We start from the raw sequence: 23101 nt of genomic DNA, 5'->3' as shown, positions 1-23101 counted from the left end.
CAGAGGGCATCAGGTCGAACAGGTGGGAGTTTGGGTGGGTATTGTCTTTGACGATGTTGAGAGCCCTGCTGAGGCACCGGGCGGTGTAGATGTCCGACAGTGAGGGGAGAGGGCAGCCAATAATCCTTTGCGCTGTTTTGACTGTCCTCTGGAGCCTCACTCTGTCCGCCTCAGTGCAGCCGCTGTACCAGGTGGAGACACAGTACGTCAACAGGCTCTCGATGGACGAGTGGTAGAAGGCCAGCAGCAGCTTCCTGCCCAGGTTGAATTTCCTGAGGACTCTCAGGAAGTGCAGACGCTGGTGGACCTTCTTTACCACTGCTGTGGTGTTGTGAGTCCAAGAAAGGTCATCGGAGATCTGTACTCCCAGGAACTTGAACGTGTGGACCCTCTCCACACACACGCCTTCGATGCAGAGGGGGGGCGGTACCGTCTTGTTCCTCCTGAAGTCGACAACGATCTCCTTTGTTTTTGCAGTGTTGAGTTGCAGTCTGTTGTCCTCGCACCAAGCCGTCAGCCTCTTTACCTCCTCTCTGTAGGCTGTCTCGTCACCTTCCGAGATCAGACCGACCACTGTCGTGTCGTCAGCAAACTTGACGATGGTGTTGTTGCCGTGGGCTGGGCGGAAGTCGTAGGTGTAGAGGGCGTATAGGAGAGGGCTCAGCACGCATCCTTGAGGGGAACCGGTGCTCAGCGTGCGGGTGGAGGACGTGTAGGGGCCGAGCAACACAGTCTGGGGTCTGTTGGTCAGAAAGTCCTTAATCCAGATGCGTGTGAGGGCAGGGAGGCCGAGAATGTCCAGTTTGGCGACGAGGATGTCTGGGATGATCGTGTTGAATGCCGAGCTGTAGTCCACAAAGAGCATCCTTGCATAGCTCTGCTGTTGTTCCAGGTGGCCCAGCACAACATGCAGAACAGTGTCGATGGCGTCCTCAGTGGATCTGTTAGCCCGGTATGCAAACTGGTAGGGGTCCAGAGTGGGAGGAAGGCAGTCCCTGATGTGCTGGAGAACCAGCCTCTCGAAGCACTTCATGATGACTGGTGTGAGAGCAACAGGACGGTAGTCATTCAGGTGGACGGCGGGTGACTTTTTGGGGACAGGAATAATGGTGGAAGTTTTCAAGCAGGAGGGGATGACTGCTTGAGCCAGGGAGCGGTTGAAGATCCTGCAGAAAACATGTGACAGTTGGTGGGCACATGCTCTGAGGACCTTGCCCGGTATTCCGTCGGGTCCAGTAGCTTTCCTGGGGTTAACAGCCAGGAGCGCGCGCCTCACATCGTGTTCCTCTACGAGTTATATAGTTGATAACAGACCGGTATGTATGTGTGGGAGAAAGCAGGATAAAAGGGCAGCTGTCCACAATGTTGAAGTCTGTCTTATGGAAAGCACTTAGTTTCAGCAGTTGTGAAATGCGCGATATAAATCAAGTTGTATTGTATTGTACTGTATTATTAATGTTTTTGAAAGCAAGATACATCACAGGTTACACTACTGACTCTGGAAAAAAAAGCACACTACTCATGACATCTCTCTAACCAGCCTTCTGATTGGCTGAGGTTGAAGGACTCCAGAATGCTTTGTATCACTTGATGCAAGATTTGTGTAAATTTTATTTCTTTTTGCGATATGAATGGCATGAGAGATACATGTTTTGTGTTAATTATATTTCTTTGTTCCTTGTTTGGGCTGTTTCATTGTTTCGCTAGTATGCTGTTCTGTTGATGATGGGTGATGGAGTTTTGGTTTTGATTTTAAATCATGACTGTAAGGAGTGTGGTGACTAGTGACATCCCTCCCTCGACATTGTGTGATCACATACTATTAATGGCAATGACCTACTGCTGGTTCAATTGTCACATAAGCTGCCCTAGCACCTGCTGGACTGCTAATGACGTGATTAACTAAATTTTGCCCATTGAAAACTGCCTTTCTCAAAACGTATTTCAGCATGCATGCTGGCTGTTAGGGCTGGGCGATATGACCTAAAATAAATATCGCGATAAATTAGGCAGTTTTACCTCGATAACGATAAATGCACGATAAATTCCCCCTGAGGACCAAAATCAAAATAAATGCAGGAAATGCATATTAACTGCTTTTTGTATTGACCAACTGGTACGCATTACTTTCAATGAAAAATAGAAGTACAAAAATCATTTGAATAAACATTCAAACTAGCTTGCTTTGCATGACTTGAACAATGTCACAAAGAACAGGAGAAAAAGGGTACCTCTCACAAAATCTTTTTATGTAAATATATTGTGCAGAGATGCTGTAATTCCATTTGCAAAGGCCGAGATTTGTGTAAAGGTATCGTGTAAACAATCTAAATAATGCCATGTGCAAAGGCGCTAGTCGCCTGTAAACAAAATGCTAAATAAAATGGAAAAAAATGTCAATGGAATGCCAGTGCCAAATAAACAAGTGTGCTTCATCAGGAAAATGTGCCGTCTCGAGTAATCTGGTGCGCAGTCGCCACTTGTCGTGTATGTCATGCACAGTCAGGCTCAAACAGGGATCCATGTTGCGACTCGACCACAAGTCGGATGTGGATTCAAAATGCTTGACATGTCTCCGCTCCCGTCCCGATGTTGTCCATATCGGAAGTCCTGTTTGCGGCAAATATTTTCGTACCTCTTGTCGGCTACTTTCATGAGGCGTGTAAATCCTGTCCGCTCCATTGTAACAAGAGGAGCTCTATCTTTAGCTATGTGCTCGGCTATCGCGTCCACCTCTGAGACGTTCTCTCGTATGGTGTCGCCTCCGTTATGAGCTGTTGTCACTTGTCCAAACTTGCTCCTCACTTTGAACTTTTAGCACAAGCTCCAAGTCAACAGCATGGTTGTGTTGTGGGTGGTGAAAAAGAAAAGGTTGGACGCGCTGTTTCAGGTGCTTACGATGCACTTTGTAGTTCATGTTTTTTTGCTTAAACATCGTCTTTATGGAACCCAAAACATTTCCAAACGACAGATGTCCACTTTATTTTCGGGACAAGCGCGACAGGAACAATTTCAACTAACGTTACTTCGTCCGCAGCCGTGTCAGCCGCTTCAGGATTTGAATCGCCAGCTACGAACTCGTCTTGTTTACATTCTTGTTCAGAAGGGAGGAGTCACGTGACTACACGCGCTGGAGCCGTCTTAAAGGGGCATGAGCATCGCCGCAGACATAAAAGACTTCTTTTTCTTTTTTTTTTTTAGACACCGAATTTACCGATATGGGCAAAATGATGTCGGTCATTCTAATAAATTTCGGTAACGGTAAATTTTCGGTTTATCGCCCAGCCCTACTGGCTGTTGTTTTAGCACTGATGCACGTCTGGTTGTTTCTACGTCCAATAATACTGTGTGCCCTTTGTGTGTGCTTAATACAGTAAAAGCATACTTAACTGACACATTGACCTTTAATACGGGGCACCCTATGGTCGTGCAAATGCGGTACAATTCAATTTGCCGTGAAAAATGACAGACTGACAAAGGCCAGTGATGGATGACGGACCAGCAAAATTTAGTAAAACGTCCACCGCTCGTAGTCCTGTATTTAAAAGAGGGTTTTGCACTAATTTTGTGGAAGAGGCAAACAATCAGAACTGACTTAGAGAAACTAAATGCAAGTTTTTTTTGTCTTGTAGTGGATGTACACAAAACACTTGTCCTCATGATACAGACTGGCCAATGTCAGTTCAAAGAATTATTGTGGCAAACTAAAGTGTACCACATGCTGGGAATAAGGTAAAGGAAAAACAAAAACAAAAACAAAAACACTGTAAACAAAGGCAACTGTTTTACGACAGCAGTGAGCAAAAACCTTTTTCCAAGTTATTCTGTAAGTTTAGGAGTGCAGGTCAGGGCTTGGGGCACTGGGACATGCATGAATCTAAGAGGGATGCTGACATTTGAGACTTACGTAAAGCAGTCACAGCGCTCATCATAAGCAATGTCTTCCAGACTGACATCTAGCTCCAGCTGAGGTTTGGTTCCATTCTACAGGATAGATAAAAAGATAAAAATAATAAATAATTATAAACATTATCATTCTTTCGTTTAGAGGTGTATGTATTGTATATCGCGGTAAAGCCAATCTTATTTCCCATAATTACACATACTGTATCCCATATAGTATTTTTCCTTAAAATGTTATTGTAGATAGTAAATTGATGGAAATTTTATAAATTTTTTTCTTTTTGTTTTTTAAATATAACCTTAGTGGTCTAACGATGTGAAAATGTAAATGTCACAATTATATATATATATATATATATATATATATATATATATATATGCGTGTGTGTATATATGTATATGTGTGTCTGTATATATATATATATATATATATATATATATATATATATTCAGTTTATCTGTAGTCATAAATTCAGATGCAATGTTGCAGAGATTAAAGAACTTTATTTTGCAAGGTATAAGCACACTTGGTCAAAAGAGGTTTTGTGCAAACCAAAGTTACGGACTTATATTTTGTTAAAAGATCATTTTGGTCCTGAACCATAAGTAACATTGAATCTGACTTGAGCCCATAGTTAAGTATGTGCTAAATTGAGGTCTGGTACTCTTCCTCTTGCTTCGGAAATAGATTGTTTTAACTCTCTCCCAGAGGAGGAACGGTCTTGTTGCTTGTGTCATTTAAACGATACTGAAAATGAAATGCATTTTTTGTTTCATTGTCTTCTGTATCATGATTTGAGGCGGACATTATTCTGCAAACTATCAGATGTCACTGTATATTGGTTTGGAATGTCACAGGAAGAAAGACTCAACTATCTGTTTAAGGATAAGCCATATTATTTGAGCTCAGTTTTTATTACGTGCCTGGATACTACGCAAGGGGGCACTCTTTGTTTGATGTATTTGTGAATGGCTGCTTGCTGTTAATGTTCTTATTAGCCCATGTGGCTGGGCACCTTTGAGCATTGCACTAAATAAGAAATAAATTATCAAATTGCATCTATAAATATAAAGCGACGCTTCGACGCACGCCATATTACATTTCAAATATTTTGTGGGGGACAGCAGGAAGAAAGCATGTCAAGAGCTACAATCAAGAGTGCAAGCTAGTCAGCAGCAGCAGCAGCGATGTGTTTGGACCCAACAAGCAAAATCACGCAACACCAGAAGTCGCATGAATGGTAAGAAATTCTCATATTGATTAGCAATAGCTAAAGTTATTAAAATAATTTAGAGGCTTAATGTTCAAATTATATAAAATTCAATTATGTACTTAGTTCTAAACAAATTGAATGGTTCTCAATAAAACACATTTGAAAATATATGGTGTTCATGGCTTTCTCAGGCAAAAATGTTCCCTACCGCTGTGATAGAGCCTTTTCCGTTGCTCATGAAACTTTGCAAAAACTTCAGGCCAGACAATAACTTCAATATTTAAGGTTATTTTGCGTTTTTTTTTTTTTTAAATGGCTCAACAACATCCCCAACAACTTTTTAGCAAAGCAGCCCTGGTTGTACGTATCAACAATATCTAACAAAAGTTGGAGGCACTTGTCACAGCCTAAAACTGACAAAAAGTCTCTGAAGCCCTTTACTTCAATTTAAAATAGAAATTCCAATTCATTGTGCGAGCATCCCAATGTGCCAGTACTCCAACATTGCCAGGGCTGTGAGGCTCCATTACAGCTGCTCACAGCTCGAGTATGACTTATTTTAGCGTCTTTAATCAATTTAGGCTGAAGAATTTTAAAGTGGCCCGTGCATTTTAATGATTGCTGATCTCAAACAAAAAAATAAAACTTGTAAAACTGGATAAACCCTGGTGATGCACCTTCTGCCTTAAAGTGATATCTTAACGTACCTTTGTAATAGTAAGCAGAATTGCATGGCGGTCAGCTGGAGGTGGCAGACCAACATACAATGTTTTATCTAGACGACCGGGTCTCAGTATGGCAGGATCAATGATATCTGGAATGAGAGGGTAAAAAAAATGATAAATTAACAATAAATTTATTAATTAATTAAAACATTATCCTGGCTTCTCAACCACTTGACCAGAACTGCTGACTGTGACAGGCAGGATCAAGGATAGAGCACCAGCTGGTATACACTGTAGGAAAGTGTGAATAATAATAATAATAATAATAATAATAATAATAATAATACATTTTATTTGTGGGCGCCTTTCTGAGCACTCAAGGACACCTTACAACACGCAGTTAAAAATATAAATACAATGTTAAAAACAACATCAAATAAAATAAGATAAAATAAAACAAATGGAAAATTAATTTATGGTTAGAGTGAATAAGCTTGTTTAAACAGATGTGTTTTGATGTTGGATTTGAAATGTGTAATGAGTCTGAGTTACGGAGGTCAGCGGGGAGTGTGTTCCAGAGCTGGGGAGCAGAGCGACTGAAGGCTCTGCTTCCCATGGTGACGAGGCGAGCAGGGGGGACATTGAGGAGGACAGAGGAGGAAGAACGGAGAGAACGGACAGGTGTCGGAATATGGATGAGGTCAGCTAGGTATGGATGGGCAAAGTTATGGATAACTTTGAAAGTGAGGAGCAGGATTTTATATTGAAAACGGTGTGTAATGGGGAGCCAGTGGAGATGTTGGAGGACAGGCGTAATATGGTTTCTGTATGGAGTGAGCGTGATAACGCGAGCGGCTGAATTTTGGACCAGCTGAAGCTTATGGAGGGTTTTTTGAGGGAGACCAAGCAGGAGGGAGTTACAGTAGTCAAGTCGGGAGGTGACGAGGGTATGAACGAGTATAGCAGCGGAGTGAGGGGTGAGAGAGGAGCGAAGCCGGTGGATGTTTCTGAGATGATAATATGCAGAGCGAGTGATGTGGTTGATGTGTGAGGTGAAGGAGAGAGTGCTATCAAGAATGACACCCAGACTCTTGATCTGAGGGGAGGGGGAGATGGATGAGCTGTCAAAGGGAATAGAGAAATTGTTTATTTTGTTTAGGGTGGATTTGGTGCCAATGAGGAGGGGTTCAGTTTTATTGCTGTTCAGTTTGAGGAAGTTTGCGGTGAACCATGATTTTAATTCCTGCAGACACTTGGTTAGGGAGGATGGTGGAAGTGTGGTGTTTGGTTTGGTAGAGATGTAGAGCTGGATGTCATCCGTGTAGCAGTGAAAATGGATGTGATGTTTCCTGAAGATATTACCAAGAGGGAGAAGATAGATGATAAACAGCAAGGGGTCAAGGACAGAACCCTGAGGAACACCTGAAGTGAGGGGAAAGGGGCGGGATCTAAAACATTTGAGCTGGATAAACTGGGTGCGGTCAGAAAGATAGGAGCGGAACCAGGAGAGGGGGGTGCTGGTGATACCGATGGAAGAAAGTCTGTCAAGGAGAATGGAGTGAGAAATAGTATCAAAGGCTGCACTGAGGTCAAGGAGAAGGAGAATGGCGAGTGAACCGGAGTCAGCAGAGAGGGAGAAGGTCATAGGATATTTTGAGGAGGGCAGTTTCAGAACTATGAAGGGAACGAAAGCCAGATTGAAATTGTTCATAGACGTTATTGGAATAGAGATGGGTGTGAAGTTGAGCAGCCACTGTTTTTTCTAGAAGTTTGGAAATGAAGGGTAGGTTTGATATGGGACGGAAGTTGTTCAGGTAGCAGGGATCAGAGCCAGGTTTCTTAAGTATGGGAGTGACAATAGCAGTTTTAAGATGGGAGAGTACATTGCCAGTAGAGAGAGAAGTTTGAATAATGTTCGTGATGAGACGGGAGAGGGCTGGGATAGAGACTTTGACGAGGACAGTTGGCAGAGGGTCGAGTTGACAAGTAGATGTCTTGGACTTCTGAATTAAGTTTGAAATTTGGTGGACAGATGGGGAGGTGAATGTAGAAAACAGGGCGGAAGGAGTCAGGGAGAATGGAGAAGGAAGGTTAGGGGCAGAAGGCGGGGTGAGTTGCTGGTGGATAAGTTGGATTTTGGATGTAAAAAATGAGGCCAGAGTATTACAGAAATCGGTGGAATAGAGATGTGATGGAAGAGTGTCAGCAGGTTTAGTGAATTTAGAAATGAGAGAAAATAGTGTTTTGGGGTTACCTTCATTGGAACTGATTAGACTGGAGTAATAGATAGATTTGGCTTTGGAAATTGAGTCCTTGTAATGGAGGAAGTGGGTAGTGTACATTTCTTTATGAATAGTGAGTCCAGTTTTTCTGTATAGTCTTTCGAGTTGACGGCCTTTTGATTTAAGTTGTCTGAGGGTGGGGGTAAACTAGGGTGCTGTTTGGTTGAAGGAGACAGTTCGCGTTTTGAGTGGGGCCAGGGTATTGAGAATGTTATGGAGGTTTGAGTTGTAGTGTGTCAAAAACTCATCTGTTGTAGAAAGACAATCAGTGCTGGGCATGTTGTTGATAAGTGATACTAAATTGTCCGGGTTAATGTCCTTGATTTTACGAAAATGCATAATGCGTTGTGGGTCGAATTTAAAAAAGAACAGATTAACACTGAATGAAAGCAATAGATGATCTGTGTATGGCAGAAGATCGGTTTTACAGTTTGTTGATGATAATCCTAAACAGCAAATTAAATCCAGAATGTGTCCTTTACTGTGTGTGGGAAAGTTGACAAACTGTTGAAAACCAAAACTGTTCAGACAGGAGGTAAAGTCTTTGGTGAGTGAGTTATTGATATTGTCCATGTGGATATTAAAATCTCCTAAGAGAATCACATTAGGGGATAGTGTATACAGATGAGTGAGGAATGCAGTGATGTCAGTGATAAACTCCTTGTTTGGTTTCGGTGGTCGGTAAATAGTGGCAATCGGTGGGGGAGTTGATCCAGATAGCTGTATAACTGCAGCTTCAAACGATAAAAAAGTGGGCACATTTACGGGCGTAAATTTAAAATCCTCGCTCAGAATCATCGCGAGGCCACCTCCTCTACCGGTAATGCAAGGTACAGCATGATAAACAAAGCCCGGTGGGGTAGCTTCCTTGAGAGTACCATTATCATTCGGTTGCTGCCATGTCTCAGACATAAAATGTCAAACTCACGGTCTGTCAGGAGGTCGTGAACGAAATGGCCCTTATTCGTAAGGGAGCGGATGTTCAGCAGGCCGATGTTGACAGCAGTGCAGCTGCTCGCGGCCGCGATGCTATCTGATCTCGAGACGCGGGTCAGCACAGAGGGATCCGCACGGCGTCCGGTGTTCTTCCGTGGGCGGCGAGCGTTGGGCCAGAACGACCTGATGGAGCTGGAGTTGTCGTATTGGTAGTTTCAGCGTGAGCCCCGGTGAGTGCATCTTCGCCGGGGCACATAAAGGATGTCCGGGTGTTGAAGCAGAGCAGGCGGTGGTGAACCGTGTGGACAGCAGAAAGCAAGCCAGTCATAGCTGATCGACATAGCTGGGCTGGGTAGTGAAGCCGGGAAGCAGCAACCGGTAGCAGGTAAGCTAGCCGCTAGCCGCGTTTTCTTGCTGGATTTTCAGGTTCGGGGTTTGCTGGCACGGACGACCTTCAGAGCGTTTTGCTGATCTCTGTCTTGCGAGCCTGACGAGTGGATGCTGTGGAGCAGCACCCTGCCCGTCGTGCGACGGCTCCACGCGCTGACATGTCTTCCAGATTTTTGAAGAAGGCAGAGTATTTTGCAGGTACCGTCTAAATTCAACACCGCCCTGATGTGTGTCGAGGTAAAACCGTATAGCAAAGCATGACACGCACCATCTGTTGTTCTCTTCAAAGACTGAAGAGGAAGGCGAGCTGGAGCTGAGAGAAATGTTTGAGAGAAACACATTCCCCTGGAACAGGGGTCACTTTCCTGCATACTTTCAATCTCTCCCGGCTGCAACCCACCTGATTCAAATGATCAGCTCATCAGCAAGCTCTGAAGAAGCCTGGAGGGAGAGATGGAAAACAAGTGGCCCCCCAGGATTGCAGTTCTAACACCCCGGCCCTGGAAACACTAACCGCCTCAGAGTCAAAACTAGAACCAGCTGTACTTATACTGTCATCCATGGTGTTGGTGTTTCGCGCTAAACATTTTCAAATGAATTAGATTCATTTTACAGTAAACAAAAAAAAACGCCAGTACTGTAGCTATTTAATTGTACCTCTTATTTACAGCAAATTAATGACAACAAAATGCGGTCAGCTCTTAAGACATACACAGCAGTTAAGACACTTTTCCAACAAGTCAAGTCAATTTTATTTGTATAGCGCTTAATCACAGACAGTCTCAAAGGGCTTTACATAACCACAATCGACATCCCCGATCTTAACCCCCAGGAGGGCAAGGAACAACTCAAAACCCCATTAGGGGAAAATTGAGAAACTTTGAGAAGGGACCACAGATGGGTGAATCCCCCTTCCAGGATGACCAGGCTGCAATGGATGCCAACTGGTCAACATTTGACACATACAATGATGCTATACAATAACAGATGAGATAATGTGAGAGTCAATTGAATGAAGTTGATCAAGGCCAGGGACATTTATTTCCTCGGAATATAAAATCCTGGTTATAAAAAGTTCCTGCAGCCCAAGTGGTTTGCATTTGGAACCACATCTCATAGTTCAAGCTAGGTAACACGAATGAGACTGATGACGTATTCAGGGGGTGGTGTTATGTTACTCATTACAAACGCAAAGGCTCTTAAACATGATTGCAGTTTCCAGAAAATGCTTTGGTTAGTGTATTATTTTTCATCTTAATCTAAGGTTAAAACATATTGGAAAATTTTAAAATATATCAGCAATGTTTCAATGTGTCATACAGGGCTCCAGATGAACATTATTTACGACGAGGACAGTAGCACCTAAACTAACATTCTAGGAGCGCTGGAGGAAAATTTCATGTCCAAAGTAATTATCGCCACTGTCCAGCGGGAACCTTGCATGTCAGGCCTAGCAATAAAATCAATATTTTAGCAAGTTATCGTGCGATTTAAAAAAAATTTTAAAAATCATTTTTATTTTCACAAATCGCTAATGATCCTTCCCGACTTTGGCTATAATTTTTCAGCAATTTTAGCCCATTTACAGTGTTGGAAATAGCTTGAAAAGAAATAACTCTTCAAATAACTGTATTAAACGGCGCAGTCTCAGTTGCGTGTGCTTTTACTCTATTAATCACATACAAAGGGCGCCCCGTATTATTGGGCACAGATACATCAAGACATGCCCATACGCTAAAACAATAGCTAGCATGCATGCTACCCCACATTTGGAGAAAGGCAGCTTTGAAAGGGAAAAATTTAGTTTGTCACATGTCAAAAGCAGTCCTGCAGGTGCTCGGGCAGCTTTTGGGACAACTGAACTGTAAGATGGGCCGAGGATAGGTAATCAGTTTGTGTATTCATAATCATGTTTCGGCGCCGCGCGAGTGGCTGCCTGTTTACAGCAGCGTGGCTCACTATTGAGCCTTTTTCGTGTGTTTTTTCCCTTTGCCCTTTTTTATTTTATTTCTACCTCACCTCAGCAATGGACATCCAACTTGCGGTGGTTTTACTGCTGTTGGGGGCTGTTTTTTGCGCGATCGTGTCCGGAGACGAAACTCAGAGCTACGGATCGATCGTGTACACAAGAGATCAGCTGTTAGCACTCCGTGCTAACCCCGCGTGGGCTCCCGGAGCGAGACCCGATAACCCCCGCGAGCTGAGGAGGAAGAGACGGGGATGTCGTGCGGGGGCTAAACGCCAGGCAAGGAGACGATATCACCCCGTCCTCCCGTCCGTTATTATGGGGAATGTTCGATCCCTCCCCAACAAAATGGACGAGCTAACAGCGCTAACCCGGCACGAGAGGATTGTCCGGGAGGCTAGCCTGCTGGTGTTCACAGAGTCGTGGCTAACAGAGCTAACGCCGGACGCCGTTGTGGAATTGGACGGCTTCCAAATAGTACGCGCGGACAGGACACTGGAGAGCGGTAAGAGAAAAGGGGGAGGGCTGGCTGTGTTTGTTAATGAGAGATGGTGTAACCCTGGGCACATAACTGTTAAGGATCAACTTTGCAGTCGGGACATTGAGATGATAGCTGTTAGCATGCGTCCGGTCTATTTACCGCGAGAGTTCAGTCATGTGATCGCGGTGGCGGCGTACGTGCCACCCTCTGCTAACGGCGAGACAGCCTGTGATGTACTCAATGCAGCTGTGAGCAGGCTACAAACACAGCACCCAAATGCCTTGTTCCTTATCTCTGGTGACTTGAATCATGCTTCTCCTTCCTCCTCTCTGCCTTCATTCACACAATATGTAACCTGCCACACCAGAGACAATAAAATATTGGACCTCTTCTATGCCAACACCAAGGAGGCGTACACGTCACTGCCCCTCCCCCCGCTGGGCAAAGCTGACCACAACTTGGTTGCTCTCCTGCCTGTGTACAAACCTCTCGTCCGCAGGCAGCCAGCTGTGACACGCACAGTTCAGCGATGGTCCGGAGAAGCCGAGGAGGCCTTGAAGGACTGTTTCAACACAACTGTGTGGGAGGTATTCAGCGAAGCTCACGGTGAGGACATTAATGGTCTAACAGACACAGTTACAGACTATATTAACTTTTGCATGGAGAACACCATTCCCACCAGGACGGTAAGATGTTTCTCCAACAACAAACCCTGGATCACACCGGACATTAAAGCTCTCCTGAAGGAGAAAAAGAGGGCTTTTGTTTCAGGCGACAAGGACGAGCTGAAGAGAGTGCAGCGTCAGCTGAGAAGGAGGATCCGAGAGGGGAAAAAGTCCTACAGGATGCGGATGGAAGAACAACTGCAGCGGAACAATGCCAGGGATGTCTGGAGGGGCCTGAAGACCATCTCAGGCCACGGACAACCAGGTAAGACCCAGAAGGGGGGGGGGGCTTCAGTGGGCAAATGAGTTGAACCTATTTTTCAATAGGTTTGATCAAATGTCTGACCCCGCTCAGGCTTCCCTGATGCAGCCGCCACCCACCCCTCCTGCCACTGCGAACAAGACCCTCTCTCCCCCTCTCTCGCCCCTCTCTCTCTCCACAGGCTCCAGTTCCCAGCCTCATCAGACAACCACCACTTCCTCCTGCTCAGCCTTGTTCCTCACAACATCTCAGGTGAAGAACCAGCTGAGGAAGATGAAGGCGAGGAAGGCGGCAGGCCCAGATGGGATCAGCTCCCAGCTCCTCAAATCCTGCGCAGACCAGCTGTGTGGAATCGTCCAGCACATGTTCAACCTGAGCTGTGGAAAACATCCTGCCTGGTTCCGGTTCCAAAGACACCCCATCCGAAGGAGCTCAACAACTTCAGACCAGTGGCGCTGACATCTCATCTGATGAAGACCCTGGAGAGACTGGTCCTCGTCCATCTGCGCCCCCTGGTCAGCTCCTCAATGGACCCACTCCAGTTTGCATACCAGCCTGGCATCAGTGTGGATGATGCCATCATCTACCTGCTCCACACTTCACTCATCCACCTGGAGAAGGCGGGGGGCACGGTGAGGATCATGTTCTTTGATTTCTCAAGTGCTTTCAACACCATCCAGCCCGCCTTATTGGGAGACAAGCTGGAGCAGGCGGGAGTGGCCCACCACCTCGTCACATGGATTCACGACTACCTCACAAACCGGCCACAGTACGTGAGAACACAGGACTGTGTGTCTGACGTGCTCCTCTGCAGCACGGGAGCGCCGCAGGGAACTGTGCTGGCTCCCTTCCTGTTCACCCTCTACACCTCGGACTACAAATACAATTCCACAACCTGTCACCTGCAGAAGTTCTCTGATGACTCTGCGATTGTCGGCCTCATCACTGACAATGACGATCGGGAGTACAGAGGGGTTACGCAGGGGTTCGTGGACTGGTGTCAGCAGAACCGCCTCCAAATCAACGCTGGGAAATCCAAAGAGCTGGTGGTGGATTTCCGCAAGCGTCTGCACTCTCCACCTGCACCAGTGAATATCCAGGGAACAGATGTTGAGAGGGTCTCAACTTACAAGTACCTGGGTGTTCATCTGAACAATAAACTGGACTGGAGCGACAACACAGATGCTCTCTATAGGAAGGGTCAGAGCAGACTCTTCCTACTCAGGAGGCTGAGGTCCTTTGGCGTTCGGGGAACACTCCTCAGGAACTTCTATGACTCGGTGGTTTCAACGGTCATCTTCTATGGAGTGGTCTACTGGGCAGGAGGCATCTCGGGCCGGGACAAAAAGAGACTGAACAAACTAGTGAGGAGGGCCAGCTCTGTCCTGGGCTGCTCCCTGGACTCTGTGGACTCAGTGGGGGGCAGGAGGATGACGGCAAAACTGTCATCAATGCTGGACAAACCAGCCCACCCACTCAATGACACTCTGAGAACACTTTACAGCTCCTTCAGTGACAGACTTTTACACCCTCGCTGTACCAAAGAGAGATTTCGCCGCTCATTCCTGCCGACTGCTGTCAGACTTTTTAACAAGAACATTGGGTCAGGCCTACAAACAGGAGGGCATTAGTGCAACTGTGCAGTCCTAGGATGCAATATTAACTACTACTGTACTTTCAGCCAAGGGTGTACTTAAACATCGACCAATGATGTATTTTGTTTACCATTACAGTATTCTTATTACAATACTTCTATCACTGTAGTATTTCTACCACTGCAGGATGTTCACTATTACAGTACTTTTATCATTGCAGTACTTTTATAATTACTGTATTTCCTATCATTGCGGTACTTTTACTATTACAATACTTTCATCACTGCAGTATTTTTCTATCATTGCAGTACTTTTACCATAACAGTACTTTTATCATTGCAGTATTTTCTATCATTGCAGTACTTTCCTGTCATTTCAGTACTCTCACCATTACAGTACTTTTATCATTGTAATATCTTTATCATTGCAGTATTTTCAATCATTCAGTAGTTTTTATCATTACAGTGTTTCCCCCTCTGTATAATGGACAGGCATTAGGAGTGTTTCCTTACACTAGATACGTTTATACTGTGTATATTTGCATGCTTTTTATGAATGTCTGCTGCTAATGTTATACATTAACGGCTACATTACGCCGCCAACTCTGTGTGATCTATATCTTTGCTGCTGTAACACTTCAAATTTCCCCATTGTGGGACTAATGAAGGACATCTTTATCTTTATCTTTGTTTTTTACACTTATTAATGGTTAAACACACACACACATAGACACTTCTTATTTTAACACACACACACGCGCACACACACCATCCTGAAGATGTGTTTAGTTAAACAGACCTTTACACTGTGAGTTGTGATTTTCTGCCTACTGGAGTCCCTGGTGATTAGTTATTGATGTTTTACTGTCTCCTGGTGATTAGTTATTGATGTTTTACTGTCTTCTGGTGATTAGTTTAGGCTAAACAGACCCCCATTGGCTGCCAAGATTGTTAATAAAAGACCGAGCAATGGGCGGGGAAAAGCCAGAGGTTGCAAAGGCTTGAACGAAACAAGACGCTCGTTCTGGCCTGGCTTCTTCTCCCATTCGCTAATGGTCAAAAACAAAGCTTTCACTGGTCTTCTCTGGTTCTCTGTATAGTTGATTCAGTCTAAATAAGGCGTCAGGGCGTTTTAAACCTGACAGAACCGGCAGTCGGTCAGATACATTGCAGTACATGATGATCATCACTATGTCGGGGGAGTGATGTCACTAGTCACCACATTCCTTACAATCAAGCTTTTAAAACCAAAACTCCATCACCCATCATCAACAGAACAGCATACTAGCAAACAACGAAACAACCAAAACAAGGAACAAAAAAAAACAAAACAAAATATGTATCTCTCATGCCATTCATATCCCAAAAAGAAATTAAATTACCCAACACATTTATCAATGATGAAAAGCAAGCAGTCCTTCAGCCTCAGCCAATCAGAAGGCTGGTGTTAGAGAGAGGTCGTGAGTTGTGTGCTCTGGGCAGCGTATTTTTTTTTTCCATCGTCTGTAAGTGTAACCTCTGATGTTTCTTGCTTGCAATAACATTAATGGTAAGACAGACATCGACATCGAGGACAGCTGCCCTTTTATTCAGCTTTCTCCCACACGTACATACTGGTCTTTTGTCAACTGACTGTCTCAAACCGAAACCCACAGGGGAGTTCACTCAATGTACGTCTCCCAGTCAATTCTTCAGGACTGTGTAGTCTCAGACTTTACCAACAAGGAGTGCTAACATGCACTGTGAAATGCCCTAAGTTGGTCAGGTGCGTTGCTCTAGACCAGAGGTATTCAATTAAAAGTCACAGAGGTCTATGACGAAAATTTCTTCCAATTAAAAGGTCCGAACCAAAGTCCAACTTCCCAGGATGGCCGAGTGGTCTAAGGCGCCGCGTTCAGGACCCAGTCTCCCCAGGAGGCCTGGGTTCGAATCTCGAATTTCCCCATTGTGGGACTAATAAAGGGAATATTATTATTATTATTATTATTATTATTATTAATGTCTTAATGCTCACATTTTTATGTAGTTTCAATATTTAGTCATTTTCAACAGAGCGCACTTATATACGAAATATTCAGCAATGTTTCCATTAAACACGTTTGCCAGTCAAACAAATATAAGGCGTTTATTTCACATTCAAGAAAATGTGGCTCCAGGAACTTAAGGGTGCCACTTCCAGAAAAAAAATATATCAAGTGCTAAGCATTGAGTTCAAATCTTTTACTTTTTTTTTCTTAAATCAAAGAGTTATCAGCCTAAAAAAACGGAAGGCCTAATTATCCAAGTAAAACAGGTCAACATGTTCAGTACACAATCAATAAAAATGGCTGTCCTCATGAAAAACGAATTCAAAATGAGCTTTGACACCACCTTTTCTTTTGAATATTTTTTAAACTTCTCTTAATGAGAAAAAATAGTTTGTGACTGCCCTGCCAGTGATTTAAATCTGGGTTGGAACGGAGTCAGGGCCATTGGGATTTGGTAGATTATTTCACACATCTGGGTTTTGTGTTTTCCTTTAAATAATGTTTGTGCAACCTCATTTAAGCACTCCTTCACAAATTCCCCATCACTGAATGTTTTTTTTATGTTTCCCCAAAATCCATGATACTTTTAGTGAACATTCATTTGCATGGCGCTGGGCCTGTAAACGAAAATGTAAAAATCTGTTATACTGCACTCAAAGTTCAATGTTTTTGCGTGCGCTCACCTCAAACTTCAGCGGATAACATTACACAAAAGGGCGGTGCTTTGTTTCGTAGTGGCGCTTGGCAATGTTGCGACGGTTTCGGAGCATATGATGCACACTGGTTTTGATTCGGCTGCAGCCAAAACAAAACTAAATTTCTCCATCCATTCATTTAAAACAACACGCGTCGACTTTGCTAATTTTTTAGCAAGGCATACTGTCAGCAGCACTCTCTTCCGGTCTGCTGCGCAATTGGCAGTGGATCGTAAACAAAAGATTTGATTGGCTCAAATCAGTGACGCGTTTTGCGTAACTAGAATTGCAGCGTCAACGTTAGCGAATGCGCCCTGAAAAAAATTTCATCATAGATTGGTCATGGTTCCGGTCCGAACCATCCGTCGGTCCAGATCCGGACCGCGGTCCGCCATTTGGTGATGCCTGCTCTCGACAGTAACACGAGTACAGATCTAAGATCTCGGTCCGTACGCAAGGCGCTCCGCATTATCGGCTGACCCGTCTATTTTGGGCAAGATTCACTCTTAAATGCCACAGCACACTAACACACTAACAAACCACACTAATAAAATCTAAGTCCCTTGCTGATTTCATTGTTTTTAGCATATTTATCACCCACAATAGTTTAATTTCATCAAACCAATTTTAATATAGCATTGAGACATCCCAAGGATATATAAAATGCAGTTTCAAAATGATTAATTGATGTTTCCTCACACTTGTTGTTGTTGGATGTGTGTATATACATGGAGATTTGTGTATCTACGTATATACTGTTTATATTTGCATAAGTTTGCTTTTTCTGAATGTCTGCTGCTAATGTTATACATTAACGGCTACATTACACCACCACCTCTGTGTGATATATGTCTTGCTGCTGTAACACTGCAAGTTTCCCCATTGTGGGACTAATAAAGGACATATTTTCATTTATCTTTATGATTTTATTTTCCAAGGGAGAAAACACAACTAACCTATCTGGCCCTCTGTGAAAAAATAATTGTCCGCTCAACACAATAACGAGTTCTGCCACCTTTGGCAGCTGTAACTGAAATCAAATGTTTGCAATAATTGGTGATGAGTACACGCCGCTGTGGAGGGATTTTGGACCACTCTTCTTTTCAGAAGAGTTTAAACACTGCCATATTGGACGGGACTCCCCGCTGAATATTATACCTGTAACGATAATAGCCACTCGCCAGATGAACACCAACTTTGTTCCTTTTCGTCAACAGTCACCATGGTGTGTCTAACATTCAATTCTGGCTGAAGGACGGGAACTACCATCCCCTCAGATTACTCACATTCCTACGTCCCGTGACACTTTGCAACTGCAAAGGGCCTTCGTCCTTTGTTCACTAACAGAACTAACTTGAAAAGAACTTAAAACTCTTGTGTATTCAATTTTGATAAGCCCTTATATTATACATTGCAGATGGGTTTCATGTTGTGTTTAATAGATGATCATATTCTTCAATGCACATTCTCGGGATCTGCAAAATTCTACAGGGTAGGTGTGTCCACGAGTACGCCTCCTAACCTCACATAAGTCTGCAGGAGGAGCCTGGCTTGAGCAACGCAAAGTATGAAGCTGCAACAACTTCCTGTCTCTCGCTTTCTTTTTGTGGTTTTGTTTTCTGCCATGTGGTCCCTGTTTCTCTCCTGACCTCATGGGTGCACAGCCAGAGAGACCTTTGTTCTGGTAGATGATGCTTTTCAAGAATCTTCCCACAATGAGCAGTTAAGTGCTAACATGCCTCGGAGCAATGCCGTGAATGAAACGACACCAGATGCACGTAAAGGTATGCTTACCGAGGCAACAAAACTTTTGGCCACAGCACCAATCGCTCAGAACACCGTGCAATTCTCCTCCACAGAGACGTCAAGCAGCCTTGCGCATCGCGCCCACACATCTGAACGTGCAATGCTAAACCGCTTTTTCATTTTATCTGCTTTTTTTAAATTTTTCCTCCAATTGTTCCTGACATCTCCTGTCTGCACCACTGAGTCAGAATTTATTTAAAAGGTGGTTAAGTTAGTGATGGAGCCACATGTCCAACTTATGAGAACGTTAACACTAGCTTGGCCGAAGATCATCTATTTTTAATAGCTTTAAATGTTTTCTTTTATTTCACAATTATATTCTTGTTCTTTTCCACACTTTCCACCATAGTTAGTTTTGTTATGACGTATTACTCCAAATTCTCATGTTGATTTAATGAATAAATGTTCACCAAAAGTCTTGAGGATCATCAGGATGCTTTTTTGCAAATTTGAGACATAGCTTTATGTCCTTTTGTGACAGCAGTGTTTTTTGCCATTTTTGACCACAGTCCTTCTTGTAGTGGAGTCATAAACACTGACCTTATAGGGACGCCTCATTGACATTAACATTGGCACTTATAAAATAGGTGTGCTGGTAAAAATGACGTTTTTTTTGGGATGAAATTTATGATAAATTGGGACGCCCGTTTCGGAGTTTGGCTTGTTATTTTTTTCCGGCTTCAGCATCTACATCAGACCAGGGAAGCAAGCGAGGTAATATTGCTTGCTTTCTCAGTTCTGTTGTCTAAAACGGCGATGGATCACCACCAAAATGCAAATGCACATGACTACTCTTGCCCACTTCAACCTGTGAAAGTGTTTCACTCGAGTGGGTGTTTCTTCTTCTGTGACTCTTCCCTCTACAGTCCACCAGTAAACTCCAGCTCTGATTCGTGTATCCGGTTCTTTTGTTAAGTTTTTAAAGTATTGATTTAAACAAAAAAATTCGATATTTATTGGAACCATGCCTCCTGCTCAATCCGTACAACCACCTTGAATGCCTAACCAATTAGTTTATATTTCCATTTGGCGCAATTCCCAAGGTGGCGTTGTTGGGCTCAGATTTGCTATCCCAAAAATATTCATTGTCCTAGGGTTGGGCGATATGGCTGAAAACTATATTGCGATACAAGTATGTCATATCGGTCAAATTGTTTATTTTTTTTACGATTGAAAATAAAAAAAGGGCTGGATTCCGATTGCCGTATTTTTACGGCCATACGACGCGCTGCCTCAAAGGGCGCAACACCAGTTGAGGGTGCTATTTCCGTCTTTAATGCATATCTAGGCGCGCCGCATTACAAGGCGCTAGCTCGGCTGCTCACGCTAGCTCGTTCGCGCTAGCTCAGCTGATGCCAGCTCACTTGGACTCAATCGCATAAGGAATCGCTGCCAGAGGTATCACCCCATTTCAATGACAGATGTCATGAAACTATTAGGAATCACTGTCAATAATGACTCTAACCAGTTAAAAGGTGTCTTGCAAGCAAACAATGAAACAAAGAAATAAGATTAACACAAAACATGTATCTCTCATGCCATCAATATACCCAAAAGAAATAAAAAGAACACAAAAAGATTATAGCAATGGCTTCTTGGGAGCCACTCAGCCTTAGCCAATTACAGCAATGGCTTCTTGGGAGCCACTCAGACTCAGCCAATCACATGGCTGTTTAGAGAGATGTGCTGTTGTGCTTTGGGCTTTTTGTCTGTTGTCTAAACCTGGGAAGTTTCTAGCTTGCAATAACATAAATGATAAGACAGACTACAACATTGTGGACAGGTGCCCTTTTGTCCAGCTTTCTCCTACACCATCACCCAAACACCAAAGTCACATAATGTATAAGTCACGGTCAATTAGAAGCATAGATGACTCAGACTTTGTCCAGCAGGGTGAGCTAACATGCACTCCGAACAGCCCAATGAGTAAAAGGGTTGATGGTTGCGAGTGCGTGATGCTTAGTCCATATAATGGGCGCGTCGCTTTACAAGGCGCTTTGTTTGTTTTGGGGAAGATTTGGGACTTGAAAGAGCGCCCTATGGCCCGGAAAATACGGTAGTTTTATTTTGCTGTGTTTAACATTTAACCTCCCAAACTAGGACAACACAACTACCATATATTTCGGACTATAAGGCGCACCGGTGTATAATCCGCAGCACCCACCCCCAAAAAGATATACAAGCCGCACCAGACGATAAGCTGCAATGTGTTGTTTACTGCATGTACAGAACGATTTTGTACTGTGAATGCACATCCAGCGTGAGCGAGTCATCCAGCGTGAGTGTGAGCGAGCCATCCAGCGTGAGTGAGTCAGGTGCTCCTTACCAGCCAGCGAGCGAGAGCGACAGAGCCAGAGCGAGCCTTGTGCTAACAGCCATAGCGAGGCCGCCAGCAGTCAGCAACAGTGATCCGTCAACGATCCCGCCACAGTGAGCCTGACTGCAGCCAGCGACGGCGACAGCTAGCCGCCAACCGGCTGCCCGCGAGCTAGCGACAGCGAGGTCACCCGCGAGCCTGCCTGCCGTCGGTGACGGCAAAGGCGAGCCGCCTGCAAGCCCGCCACCGGGAACGCACCGACAGTCAACGACAGTGACCCGCCAGCGATCCCGCCAATTCTGCCAGCCGAGTCAGCTAGCCGAGCCCGCTCTGCCAGGACAGCCTGCCCACCAAACAAGCTAGCCGAGAGTGCCCGCAGAGCCGACGTCACCACTGGCTATCCGTACCACACCACCACCGACAGCGACAAATCCACAGACAAGCTCTAAGATAGAAACGAGGCCTGATCAACATGCGACCCAAAGCAGGAAGCAAAGCCAGACGAAGAATACATCACACTCACGCAAGTAAACGAGCTACTGCAACAGCAAAAAGTTATGTTCACAGCATTAATGCAACAGCAGCATGAACATTTTAAAGGATTAACCAATTCACGACTTGACATTATTACCAAGGAAGTCCAAGAAATAAGAACAAGCATACACTTTACTCAAAAAGAGGTAGATGACATTAAAAAAGCCCAAACAAATCAAACTGATCACTGTAAAAACATGTAACTAGAAATGTATAAAATATGTGAGAGTATGATACTATTAACAGATAAAATGGACTACTTAGAAGGCCAGATAAAACACAAAAATTTAGACATTGATGAAATCCAGGAAATACCTGGAGAAACATGGACTTAATATGGAAGGATATACATTATTTACAACAAACCGGGAGAATAGAAGGGGAGGGGTTGTTGCAATATATGCAGATGTAGTACAATAGATTGCATGACGAACACAATAGAGAACATAATGGAATGTTTATCAATTGAAATTAGGGCTGTTTTTGTCTTTTTTTTTCTTAGAGAAGGCAAAATTTGTTTAGCTTCATAGAAACAGCAAGCTACTGTATGCTCTACAAAGGCTGTCTCGAACACCCCTTCGCTCCTGCCAGTCACTCGCCACACCCCCACCCCCTCCACTCTGTGCACTCTGAAAACACAAACAGGCGACATGGAAGAGACAACTGCGGCAGTAGATTTTAGTCCCCAAAAGAAAGTCAACTTCCGAAATATGGAATTATTTCGGCCATAAAAAGGAATATACAACACACAAAAAAAACTCTGTTGACAGTGCCTCGCCGTTGTTGCTGCAACACAAGGTAATACAACAAACCTGTCCGACCATTTGAATGCGATTACAAGCCCCCGTGTAACCAGTTCAGACTCATTAGTGGGACCCGATGTGAAACCATTGACTCAAATAACAATGACAGACGCCTCTTTTATAACACCTTATGATAAAAAGTCCAAACAGCATCGACAAATCACGAATGCAATAACTATTCACGGGGCGAATGCGAATGTGAAAGCATTTGAACACCGTCACAAAAAAGAGGTTTAAAAAAATTATCCGCACGCTCGACAAAAGGTCTAAAATGCTGTGGCGCACGTATTTCTATCAAGTGGCCATCCCAGAGCTGTATAATAAACAAAGCAAAGTCTTCCCAAAAAGAGCTATTTGAGTCATCTGGTGAAATTGGTTCTAGATTCAATATCGCAATGTACATCGCAGCCTCCCCAAAAATCGCAATTTCATTTTTTTCCAATATCGTGCAGCCCTAATTGAAATATACACAAAAAACGTATCAAATTTCATCATAAGCTGTATTTATAGGACACCAGGATCATCATGCCTTGACATATTCAACAAAGAATTAATGGACAT

The 23101-nt window shown here is 43.9% G+C and overlaps 2 protein-coding genes across 4 annotated transcripts in view; one reads left to right on the top strand and one right to left on the bottom strand.

Annotated features, from left to right (window-relative positions):
• Positions 1 to 23101, bottom strand: part of nvl (nuclear VCP like) — a 127280-nt gene that overhangs the window by 8756 nt on the left and 95423 nt on the right. For all 3 annotated transcript variants that reach the window (XM_088304114.1, XM_088304115.1, XM_088304113.1), the window contains 2 exons: positions 5825 to 5931; positions 3908 to 3984 (listed from right to left, as the gene is read on the bottom strand). In XM_088304114.1, coding sequence (XP_088160240.1) covers positions 3908 to 3984; positions 5825 to 5931 — 184 coding nt within the window. The remainder of the gene's footprint in view (positions 1 to 3907; positions 3985 to 5824; positions 5932 to 23101) is intronic.
• LOC148331445 (uncharacterized) lies at positions 8228 to 21652 on the top strand. The gene is made up of 5 exons (XM_088305268.1): positions 8228 to 9588; positions 9680 to 12767; positions 12858 to 13674; positions 21146 to 21316; positions 21427 to 21652. The coding sequence occupies exons 2-5, from the start codon at positions 11300 to 11302 to the stop codon at positions 21650 to 21652; spliced, it is 2682 nt and encodes an 893-aa protein (XP_088161394.1). The 5' UTR covers positions 8228 to 9588; positions 9680 to 11299.

This window comes from Idiotropiscis lumnitzeri, chromosome 9, assembly GCF_059441095.1.
Source record: "Idiotropiscis lumnitzeri isolate Australia: NSW breed Sydney's pygmy pipehorse chromosome 9, RoL_Ilum_1.0, whole genome shotgun sequence".
Taxonomy (NCBI): Eukaryota; Metazoa; Chordata; class Actinopteri; order Syngnathiformes; family Syngnathidae; genus Idiotropiscis; species Idiotropiscis lumnitzeri.
Note: the sequence above shows the minus strand (reverse complement) of the source record. Positions and strands in the feature narration are given on the sequence as shown.

Coding starts and splice junctions, on each gene's coding strand:
- LOC148331445 (XM_088305268.1), top strand. CDS start 11,300: ATGTTTCGGCGCCGCGCGAGTGGCTGCCTGTTTACAGCAGCGTGGCTC. Junction 12,768..12,857: donor CTCAGGCCACGGACAACCAG/GTAAGACCCAGA, acceptor GACCCCGCTCAG/GCTTCCCTGATGCAGCCGCC. Junction 13,675..21,145: donor ACAACCTGTCACCTGCAGAA/GTTCTCTGATGA, acceptor ATGCACATCCAG/CGTGAGCGAGTCATCCAGCG.